This window comes from Hoplias malabaricus, chromosome Y (genome assembly GCF_029633855.1).
Source record: "Hoplias malabaricus isolate fHopMal1 chromosome Y, fHopMal1.hap1, whole genome shotgun sequence".
Lineage (NCBI taxonomy): Eukaryota > Metazoa > Chordata > Actinopteri > Characiformes > Erythrinidae > Hoplias > Hoplias malabaricus.
Window position 1 is genome coordinate 42,489,184 of NC_089820.1, and position 12,847 is coordinate 42,502,030.

The 12,847-nt window shown below is 34.1% G+C and overlaps 1 protein-coding gene across 1 annotated transcript; it reads left to right on the forward strand.

The window, feature by feature from the left end:
* Nucleotides 1-6,101: 6,101 nt before the first annotated feature.
* Nucleotides 6,102-12,819, forward strand: LOC136679427 (uncharacterized). Its single transcript, XM_066657938.1, has 5 exons — nucleotides 6,102-6,178; nucleotides 6,386-6,733; nucleotides 7,577-7,687; nucleotides 9,840-9,934; nucleotides 11,235-12,819. Exons 2-5 carry the CDS (start codon nucleotides 6,502-6,504, stop codon nucleotides 11,331-11,333), a joined length of 537 nt encoding a protein of 178 aa, XP_066514035.1. The 5' UTR covers nucleotides 6,102-6,178; nucleotides 6,386-6,501; the 3' UTR covers nucleotides 11,334-12,819.
* The last annotated feature ends 28 nt before the right edge of the window (nucleotides 12,820-12,847 follow it).

Genomic DNA, 12,847 nt, shown 5'->3' on the forward strand with positions numbered 1-12,847 from the left:
AGTAGATTTGGCCACGTTTAGGGTCATTATCTTGCTGAAAGACCCAGTGACGACTCATCTTCAGCTTTGCATGCCTCCCAAAAAGCTTGTTGGCATGTAGATAGCGCTGATGGTTGTTATGGAGACCTCGTAACCCCAAGATGCTACCATTTGATTCAACTCTCTAACAGTGAGCTTTGGAGAACTTTTACTTCTTTTACCATCCTTCTCATTGTGTGTGGTGGCGAGATACACTTGCATCTTCTTCCAGGCTTTGTCACAGTTTGTCACAGTTCCAGATGTTTTGAACATTTTGATGATTGCTCTGACTGTAGATAAGGGCATCTGCAGGTGAGTGGCTATTTTCTTGTAGCCATTGCCTGATTTATGAAGGTGGACACACATCTGCTTTACTCAAATAGTGTGTTATCTTGTCTTTCCCATGTTTAAGAGTGAGTAAGAGAAATAGGCCTCTGTGTAGCGCCAAATTTATACCCCAGGGAAACAGGTAGTGATGAATTACTAATGGTTCTTAGATACTTAGATCCACTTTGTACACTACCGCAGAAATGACATAAATGGTTCAAGTACATTTATTTCCAAGAAATTGTTAAAGGTGCCAATAACTGTGGAACAGGTCATTTTATGGGAAATAATTATTTCTTAGTCAGGATTTTTTCTTTATTTTATTTTTTTCACTTGAGTTGAAGGTTGCTTTTTTCTAATTTTTTTCAGAGTGAGAGTATGCTTTGGCAATAAAACATTAATTTATTTTAAGGCTTTTAACACATATTATATAACCATATAATTATGGAGGGTGCTGTAAGTAATTTTATGGATAAGGGATGTTGAAACTTTTGCAGACGAAAGTGTAGCAGGATTGTTCATCTTGTGTTTTATGTGCTGTTTTTTCCTGTAGGTCTGGCTCTACTGCTGTGGTGTGGATCTGTAGATGGTTTCACAGATCAGCTGGTAGATTTGGGACAAAACATAACTTTAGACTGTGAGTTTTTAGACAATGTGTTCTGGTTCTTGACGAGGTGCTCACATCCTACAATGTTTATATTATGCTCTTTCTCAAGACACTCCACATCGTCACAATACAGCAACTCAACCTTCAATAAAACATTCTCACTGCAGTTAAACAACCGTTTATTTATTCAGAATATCACTGTGAATGAATTAGGGACTTATTACTGCTTCACTTTTGAAATGAGCAATGGCACCAGAATTTACCTCAAAGAGCAACCTGAGGGTAAGTTCATTTAAACATGTTCTTAGACGCACTGTGTAGGTACATAGTTTGTAGTCACCAGCTTCTCCAACATTGCTTCTGAAGTAAAGACATTAATATGCTGTAGAAAGACACTCATGTTCAGGGAAAGCTTTAGACTATTTTAGGGTCACTGCTGTGAGAATTTGATGGTGTTCAACCATATTAAACAGTACAGCTATAAAATCATTACAAACATCACTCCGGAGAATGCAGTTAGATCTGCTGTAGGGCTGTGGTTCTGTATACCCTTCTAGTTTATATTGGGCAGCAGAAATGCTGATTTTCAGCAATAAAGACATCACCTAAAATCAGCAAAGGCACCAGAATCTGCTTAAAAAACGACAAAAACAAATACAAAACACCTAGCAATAAGTAGATTTAAATGCCACTACACTATAAAGTGAAAACTATGCATCGCCTGTCAAATTACATGTTGGTGTACTCATCCGCTACAGGGACAAATTAATAAAAACCTCTGGCTGTTTTAATATAAACTACAGAGGGTGTTCACAATATTGCACATGACTTTGTAAGAAATAGATAAATAACATTGAAACAAATAAGGTATAAATATGAAATTTCTAATATTTCAAAACGTTTGATCAGTTCGGCATTTTTCTAAAAGCACCTCTTGCTTGAGATCATTACAGAATGGTCTTAAACAGATGTATGAATTTTTTACAGAAACGTCTTTAGATCATCACAATCAGAACTACGAGAATCAGACACATAGACATGAAGCCATCAGTCTGGCACAAACTTTTCTCATCGCTTCTGGACTCAGTGTACTGATCATTGCAATAACTGGTGAGTTCTATTAACTGGGTTCATAACTTGGACACAGTTGTTTGTGAAAGTTTGAACATTCACTTTCAAATGACAACTATTTTTTTAATTATTAAATAAAACATATCATGTGCCTTAATATTTGCATATGTTACATTTTAGGTTTTTTATTACCTAATATTTTAAATTTAGAATATAAACAGTAATCGTGTACTAGAAGGTGCAGAAGTGTGTTCCCTGAAGAGGATGCTTTAACATATTTTCACTTGAACATATTCAGAGTCAGAGTGTTATAAAAATGAGCTTAGATTGATTTTCTAAGATTATGCCTTTCTGTTTAGTTGTGTTAGTGAGCCCCTGCAAAGACTTTTGGCAGAAGCAGCATTGGGAGTTCAGCAACACACAGGTTGAGTCATTTCATCTACACAAACTCTAAAAAACTGGTGAATGAGTATAACTCTCCTGTGAGGTAGAATTGAGAAATTGTGAAATCTTGTGAAATTATCTAACATTGCTATTCATTTTATTTAAATAATTTTTTTTTCATTAGATGTATGTAGCAACTTCTTTGGACACACACATACACACACAAATATATATATATATATATATATATATATATATATATATATATAGTAAAACTATAATGCAAAATTGAAAATAAAATGGAATTGTATGAATATAACTTAGTATTAGCATTGTGCTAACTTCACTGACTCAGACATAATACATGTCTCTCACAAATCACACAAAGGTTTCTGATATTTTACCACATCTTGTCATTTATAACCATAGACTAAAGTATAGAATAATATCTGGATTCAAAACTACATGTTACCATACCATGTAATTTTTTTCCACTGTATAAATAACAGTATCTCATACTAGAATATAAACCTACAGTTGCAACACTTACACACAGACAGAAACACATCAACTGATTGGCCAGTGATTCAAAAGAGGCCATAAAGGAGACATGGAGGAGATGTAAAATTAGAAGGACGTAGGAGCATAAATTAATCTACAAACACTGTTGTTATCAAGGGCATGTGTATTTCTATTTGTGATGGTATGTGTGTGTGTGTGTGTGTGTGTGTATATATATATTTTTTTCAGACTTTTTATTTAATAGTAAATGTAATTTTACTGATTATGCAGATCTCTACACATCATAGTCTATTTATGTGTCTAGAATATTTCTTACATATCTTAATGATTACTTCTCGGTTACAGATTTTGCTCACAGAGATACAGAAACGAGAGCAGGACAACTGCAGAAACAGCATCTTCTCTGTGGTGCAGTACAGTGAACTTAACCATGAGCTGTAGGAAAAAAGATACACCACACTCACTGGGGTTGGTTACCAAGTAGCTCGTGTTTTATTTAAAAATATAAATAAACGAGCTAAAGAATTGTGGTTCATTTAAAATTTCCCATTGACTGTGAAATGCACACCTCAGACAGATCATTAATTTCATTCCTTTGTGTATTGTGTAATGTCTGAACATCTTAGAACACAATTTCTCTTAATTGCAGATGTTTTTCTATTCTGTAACTGAAAAAAAAACAGTCTTGGTTTTTGTTTTTTAAATAGAAGAGATATGACTTATTTTCAGTTAGAAAATTAATAAATCATGCAATTTTACTCAGGGCAGCTAAACATTTTTTATACACATGTATGTACCTTTAACCTATCCACATGTCCTCTGAAGTTACACCAGTCACCCTTCCTAATGAATGCACAGTGTAAATAGTGACAGAATCAACTACCGTCATTAGTGAATGCACAGATTGTACACAGAATTAGATGCATCTGTGGTCCAGGACTAAACATCCAACATCTGGACCTGACTATAGTAGTTTCCTTGTGGCAGCAAAGCAGCAAAGAAATGTTCCAAAATCTAGTGAAAAACTTTTCCAGAAGAGAGACTTTTATACTGCATTAAAGATGGTAAACTACTATAAATGCCCTTAATTTCAGAATTGGCCTTTGAATCTATAAAATTTTGCACATACACTCAACAAACTGTCACTGTAGTGGTACCTTCATAGTTACATATTTAACATTAAAGTTATATAATAACATCATTTTGGAAGTAGGACTACACCCAAACTCCTCCCCTCAGCTCTATATTTACCCTGAAACTAATTTCTGCATCTAAAACTAATTTGCTCCCACCTCCACCCTGTTGCCACCATTTTCTCGTATTCATCTTTCTAACTGGGTTGACCGGCTTCATTTGCTTTCATAAGCCAACCCTGAACTACTCCCCAAAAGCTTCTGAGTTCACCTCTCTGTTTCAGTCTTTACGGGGTCTGCACTAGCAAAGTTTTAGTTAGAGGACATAATTGTACCATATTGTCGCTCTCCAATTAAAATGTATCTCCATTTTTGTGCAATTTACATCCTACTGCATGATTTGAACACAACAGCTGTCCTTCACATTGTGTGACAGCTTCATGATGAATGGACCAATAGAAATGCTCCAAAATTCATTCATTTATTCATTGTCTGTAACCACTTATCCAGTTCAGGGTCCGGAGTCTACTCGAAATCATTAGGTGCAAGGCAGTACATCACAGGCCTGCTGCACAATTACTTGGAATAAAGTCTTTTTATATTGACATCCACTGAAAGTTTTCCTGTCAAGTTGCTATGTTTGGAGATGAATGTTTTTCATTGGACAGCGACAATATTCTATATTAGTGGTAGATTTTTATGTTGTGTTGATTTCATGTGCCACATTTCATCTCTAGGAAATGTGTCTTTAGGGAACACAACTGGACTTTAAAACCATTGTTGTACCTTTAAAAGTACTTTTATACTGTTTGTACCTTTAGTGATGATAATGTATACTTCTACCAAAGATTTTTTTCCTGACTGTGTAGACTAAGCCTTTTCAGGTTGATTTTACTGCCATTACATTTTAACTAACATACCGACTGCTCAATAAAACAATTTCAGATTTCATAACAGAATATTTAAAACAGTGATTCATTTCATATATGGGATTGGAGTATTTTGTTTTAGTATATTTTCACTATTAATTAAGTTCTGTTTGGAATTTTCAATAAAGAGATTTTCAGAGTCTGAAGTATTTTTCTACTTGTATTTCGCTGCAATCTAGTGTTTTTTTTAATTATTGCAAAGCACCTTGTGGAACTCCCTTGTGGAACTTGAAAATCATGATAGTGTGTGTGTGTGTGTGTGTGTGTGTGTGATAGTTGTTTTATCTTTTAATTTTCTCCATTAAAGCTCCAAGGGTGTCTTTCTCTGCTCATACGAGTCATTTAACAATCAAACAAAGTAAGTTTGACATTACAGTTCTATATGAGGTCATTTAACATTACTTTACATTTCTTATCACTATACTTTTTTCTGGGAGCCCAAAACACACACTACATCAAGATTTAGACTCTGTTGCACAATCAACACTCTATAATCTCTTGTCAGTCACAAAATTCTCCACAATTTCTGCACTCTTTGTTGTTTTGTCTCTATTACACCATTGTAACCTTACTTACACTGTGTAACATCTGTTAACGTGGTTATCTCAGATTTGCTTGGTTTGAAGATGTAAAAGATTAGCCTCCATGACGCTGCATTTTAGTTTTAGTTGATTTGAGTAACAACTCACAAAACTGGGTACAATGAAACTAAATTAATGAAACTTAATGCCATTCCCTAATGCACGAGTATGACCTTGAGGCTGTGGGTGCACTGTTTTTTTGCAAATTGGTGGCAATGTTTGCCACGGTTAAAAGTACAAAAAAACATGTGGTCAGACGTTGTTTAACTCCCACTTCCTTTGCTTCTGAAGCTCGGCAGAATTTCCTCAGCGAGGCAGAGAGACTGCAACCTGCTACAACATGACAGTTTTACAGTGTCACCTCTGAGTTTATTGTAAAGTTATAGAAAACCAATTCTATATTCATGTTACTGTTATTGGTTAAATGTATAATTGTAAGCCAGTTTAATGCTTGAAAGCCAGTGTAAACATACAATTGTTTTACAAACATTTTGTGCCTTTTCTCAAACTATATGATTTGTTGGTTTATAGTAGATACATTTTTGTACACACACCTTTGACAAACTGCACATTTTAATGCCCAGTTATGCCTGCATATTTTTCATTGTAAGTATTGGTAATATTAGGGGTAGAAATGTAAAGTATATTTTGTTATTTGGTTGCTAACAAAGTTTGTTTAAGTGTGTTCAATTATTTCTACTTAGAAAACCAACGATACAAGTCATTTAACAGACCAGTGATGTTAAAAACTTTGAGGACAACAGTGTAGCAGGATTGTTCATCTCGTGTTTTATGTGCTGTTGTTTCCTGTAGGTCTGGCTCTACTGCTGTGGTGTGGATCTGTAGATGGTTTCACAGATCAGCTGGTAGATTTGGGACAAAACATAACTTTAGACTGTGAGTTTTCTGGCAATGTGTACTGGTTCTTGATGAGGTGCTCACATCCTACAGTGTTTATATTACGCTCTTTCTCAAGACACTCCACATCGTCACAATACAGCAACTCAACCTTCAATAAAACATTCTCACTGCAGTTAAACAACCGTTTATTTATTCAGAATATCACTGTGAATGAATTAGGGACTTATTACTGCTTCACTTCTGAGACATCACCAGAAATCAGCAATGGCACCAGAATTTACATCAAAGAGCAACCTGAGGGTAAGTTCATTTAAACATGTTCTTAGACGCACTGTGTAGGTACATAGTTTGTAGTCACCAGCTTCTCCAACATTGCTTCTGAAGCAAAGACATTAATATGCTGTAGAAAGACACTCATGTTCAGGGAAAGCTTTAGACTATTTTAAGGTCACTGCTGTGAGAATTTGATGGTGTCTGACCATTAAACATTACAAACATCACGCTGGAGAATGCTGTTACATCTGCTTTAGTAAAATGGCTCAGTATACCTTTCTGCTTTATATTTGGCAGTGGACATGATGATTTTCAGCTATAAATTTTTCAGCATTCAAATAGTAATAATAATATTTAATAACATTTAAATATCTAAAAAGTTATGGATTTTAAACAGGTAATGTTATTATTAGTTTTATAATTATGATTAGTATTAGTATTAGTAGTACTTTTATCTTAATAATATTTTGTAAATGAAGATGCTTTATATGTATTTTTCTTTGAAAACATACAGGGACAATACAATACAAATTGTGTGTTTAATACAGTTATCTACAAATGTTCGGTCCCTGTCCATGCTCATGTTTGTGTACTTATTCTCTGTAGGTTTTAATGCACACTTACTGTGCAACATATAGCATATTTATTGGTGGTTATTCACAATATTGCTCATGACTATGTCAGAAGTACTGAATACAAACAAATAATGTATGCAAATAAAATGTTGCATATTTCATGTCTTCAGATTGATCTTAACATTTTATCAGAACTGTATAATTCTAAAAACACAAATATAGTGATACGCCTGTTTTGTGGAAAGTGTCATTACAACAATGATCAGAAGTAAATTTACTATTGTATCACCTTTAGATCATCACAATGAAACCTGGGAGAATCAGACACATGAAGCTACTGAACACCCGCAACATCTTTTTCTAGCATCTGGCCTTCTCAACTGTGTTCTGATCATTACTATGATTGGTGAGTTTAATTTAATGTGTTATCTCAGACTTGTTGGCCATTTATGCCTTTTTATGTATTTTTTTAAGCAAGATGTGGGGAAACAAAGTGTTGATTCAGCAGTACAGATGTGTCAAATCCCATAACATAATTTTTGTTGTTCCTTATGTTTCTGAAATCATTAGCTCTCTTTTATATTGTGTTATAATTCTTCATGAGGGGAGCAATGGAAAGGGTCAAAAATGGCTTTAAAAATATTACTTCCATCAAATTATGGGGTTTTGATTTATATTATATATGTACAGTAATTCATTTGAAGACAAAAAATTTGCTTACAACAGTATTCACTGTAAGTTCGAAAGTTTATATATTAATTAATACATTATTAATATTTTCTGCTATATTAAGTTGTCAATTTTTGCAGTAATTCTAAATAATTTATTGTTTTTTATCATCTCAAAACCTCAACTTGAAAGAGAGCAATTTTCAAATCATAAAAGCTGCAATTTATAGCCAACATTTTCAACAAAAATGTTTTAACAATCGGGAAATTGAGCTATTTAGCTTATATATTTAGACACATCAGAAGTAACCACAACTGAATGACAATCTGGCACTCCACATTCAGTAGAGTTCACAATTCAAGCCAGATCTTCTTTGTCATGTTGGTTATATACTTTAAATTGGCCTGAACTTTCATTTACAGAAAATAATAGCAATTTGAATCACTGTCACACTGCTGGTCAGAAAATCATCATTCAATTCCCCAAACTGTTTAGCTCTGTTGTATACCCACTACTTGTATAACATCCTTAGTAAACCAATGGGTTGAATATCTTTGCCAATAGTTGGCTAGGGTACTAAGCTACGGAGCACTGAGATTGTGAAATCTGAGGTGACAGATCTCAGTCTAATACCTTAAGTTGGATTCTGAGAGCTAATCATCAAACATCAGTACCTGACCACACTAAAGGTGTGCATGGTTTCTACTCTGCTTGACTCTATTTTGCTCTAATGGATTTAGTTGTTTTTTTTTCTGGGACTGAACATAACGCTGCACATGAGCTCAGCCAGTGTAGTTTTTTTATTCCTCGTTAAATCAAAAATATTATAATATATATATATATAATATATAATATGGACTTAAACACCACTTACCGGCTCTTATCTGTTGTATATATTGCCCACTATTGTACATACTGTATAAATAACCTACATTGTTCATAAGTACACACTTATGTATTATATATATATTAGATATTATTTATTATATTCTGTTTATACACCTTCACATTCATATTTATAACCTGTTCATAGTCTGCACATTCATAACCTGTACATACTTATATTTATTCACAACATACTCAAACAATTTAATGTACATTTGTAATTTACATATTTATATTTTTATATTATATTTTATATTTAACCGCGACCCTGAAATGGAGAAGCGGAAAAGAAAATGTATGTATGTATGTATATTTTATATTTATATATTTATTTTTTACTACTAAGCACTTCTGGATGGATGCAAACTACATTTCGTTGATTTGTATTTGCGACATGTGCAATGACAATAAAGTTGAATTCTATTCTATTCTATATTGGAACCTCTTCTACTCGACTAGCTTGGAACCATGAGTAAGCAGGTGCTAAAAATATCCAGTTTAGGGACCAGGCACTGAAATTGCCCAATGGAAAAGGAAAAAAGGAAAAGTAGAGTAGGTACCATGCAGTCAAAAAGCAGCATAATACTCACATGACTATGAACATTACTGCTTTCATAACTTCACAGTAATGTTATTTCATGTATTGTAAGTTTTTCTTAATTCCTACTGCAGCATATGAAGAACAAATTCCTTATTGATAGCTTTAATTTCAGAAAAAAGGGTTTTATTCAACATTTACATTTAACTAATTTATCAGATGTTCTTATTTATATCTAGTTAAGAATATGTTCAAGACTACTTTACAAGCAGATAAGCTTTATGTTCATATGTATATCACACACATATTACATTTTTAATCATATTTTTTTTTCATTTTAATGATATCAATTATTAGTTGTAATTAGTAATAAAGTGTCTAAGAATTAAATTTATTTGTGTTTGTAATAATGTTTGGTGTAATACGACATTTGATGAGTTAATAAGACTGTCCCATGATTTTTCAGGTGTGATAATTTGCCACTTCAAAACGATTTCAAAACTTCAACCCCAGCCTCCAGACTCAAGTCCACCACAGCATCAAGACCATAACATAGTACAGGTAGGATTACTCTGATTTACACAAAGCCTTAATTATTGTCCTGTTACTAAAGGCAAGGTTGATGATTCCAGTAAAGTTCACATTCAAAAGCTCCGTGTCTTTTAAGGTGGAACCATATGAGGAAACAAACGACTGTTCCTAAGTGCCTGAACTTTAACTTGTTTTTATTCACTGTTTGCGTTGCAATTGAAACTCATTTATAACTCGAGTTATTTATTACTCTCCCCAAATTACAGTGGGTACCTACCTAAATAATCTGAAACAGCAAAAGTAAGTGAATATTACCCAGCTATGGAGCAGAAATATAGCAATATCCTCATCTTGGGTCCATGTTTTTCAATGTCTGTAGAATTCTCTGTTTTCTAAAAACCTCCAGAAAAAAACGAGCATAATGTACCCTTTTTAAAAATGATTTAACTTTACTGACACTGGTCTTTCGGAAACACATTAGAAAGTTTTCCAGCATGCAAATTGACTGGAGAGCTAGCAAATGGTCAGGAAACATTTTCAGAAAATTGTGAACGTCATCTTTAAGATAAGTTATCGCAATTTATCAAAAATGTCTGTGCAGTTAAATGATTAAGGTGTAAACAAAGCAATTGTGAGTGGTTATGTATGAAATGCTCTGCTCTTAATAAACTCAAAGTTGCTCGTACTTGTGGTGAATGGAACCAAAAATTTGCAAACAATGTCTGACACCTGTGATTTTGAATCCTCACAGATGTGGGATGATTTGTGGTGGAGAGGTAATAGCGGGACATTATATGGCAAACCTAATTATTAATAAAACAAGGATTGAATAATAATATAATGACATGGGATAATGTTAAATAATTAGCTCTAACTAAAGTGTAACACACATAATTTGTCTACATTTCCTAACAAAAATATGCATGCCCTCTTACCTAGTGTGTCTAGACAAATGTTACTTGAATGTTAGAATGTATACACAGGCCCAAAAATGAAATGAAAAGTGGAGGTGAAATGATGGTTTTGAGAAAATGTCAATGTGAGTATCATCAGTGTAGGAGTGAAATTGAAGTTCATGGTAGCCAATGATTTGCAGACCTCAGCAAAACAAAAAGGGCATTATGAGGAAGAATGGGGTAAGAAACACATTTAAAGAGAGACAGAGTTTTCTCTGGATAGGAAAGTTAAGAAACCAGTAAGAGATTAGAACTTTAAATTATAGCAGAAAAAAGGAAAGGATTTAATCTCATTAAATCTACAAACCTAAAGTGTAATTAGTCCAAGGGAATCCAAGCTTTTAACTGAAAGAGTCATCCTATTATTGTTTCAGTACGAAGAGATTGAGCTTCCTACCACAGCCAGCAGTCCAAGCCAACTAAACAGCACTTACATCCTGCTACAGTTCCCGAAACCTCAGCGAGGAGCATGAACGTCTTCAACCAACTACATTTCCACATGTTTGGAGGCTGTATATGTGCTGCTTGTTTGGGATTTGTCCCAAAATGTTTCAAGTGACAATGGCCATGTTGGGATCAAGCTGAGCAACCAACCCCAGCTGTGACTTTGGGGGTATTCTTTATGTTTTTCACACTGTGTCTCAGTACCTGGCGTGACTGGAGGTCTGACAAGCCACAGAATGTGTGACTGCACGCCTGGACTGTAGGTGTTTATTTTTGAGGGTGAGAAAATTACATATTTTTTCCTACATACGTCCCTGATACGTACACCTGGTCATAAACATCCTCTCACAGGCTCTGACTTTTCACTAATGTGCCTAAAGTTGGTAAATTTATGGACTTATTGATGGTATGCTGTTCAGTATGATGATTTGTAAAGTGCATCATGTTGTACCTCTGTATATGTTAATATACACTTGGCAGGTTTCAGTTGCTGGGGTTGCAAGTATAATTAACATACCTTGCAGGAGGGTTAAAGACATTTGTGTAAAAATTATTTATATTTAAACCCTGATTGCTGAGTGATCTAATTAGCAATCAGCCTTTTAGTCTATAAATAGACATGTCCTTTCCATGGCCATCTTAGTAATGGGTGACAAGGCTCCTATCTCTTTAATAAAATCACTGGTGAAATCTGACTAGGTAAAATGTATAGTAATGCAAATGTATTGTTCCTTGGATTTACTGACTGAGTAAAACCTATTCCTATGAAAAAAGTTAAAATAATACAAAAAAAAAAAAGTTTTGTTTACTGTGGAAGACACTCAGTAGAAATTGTACTCGATCATTCATTAAGAATGTTTAGAATATTAGTAATTCATTATCTGTAACCGATTACCTAGTTCAGGGTTATGGAAGGTTTGGAAGCAGACTAAGGATCTCTGGCCATAAGGCAAAAAACACACCAGTCCTTCACAGTGTGACACAAACTCCTATGGACACTTTTGAGTAGCCAAACCACCTACCAACATGTGTTGTTGGACCGTGGGAGGACACTAACACAGACACAGGAAGAACATAGCAAACTAATCTGGAGCAGGGCTCAAACCCATAACTCTACCTGTTGCCCCATAATGGCGCTTGAACTCTTAATTTTCTTTAATTATTTATTATTATCATTTTATTTATTTTTAAAGGAAGGGGTTTTACTCAGTCAGTATATCCAAGGAACAATACTTTTACATGATTATGAATTTTGTCTATTCTACTGACCTCTGAAAACATTTTGCAGATAGATTTAAAACATAAAAAATGACGCTTGAATGTAGAGTGGATGTTAAAAAATATGCACTTTCAGATTTTTAGAAGGGGAAGTGTAATTATGCTGTGTGACACTGTCTGGGTTACTGGAGTCATGCTACCAGCAAATGACTTTGGTTCCTTCTTCCAAATATATAGAAAAACAACTTTGTGGATGAAATGTCTGTGTGAATTACTTTCTCAGAATAACGTGAACCTGAAAATATAACCGGAAAAAGTCAGAGTT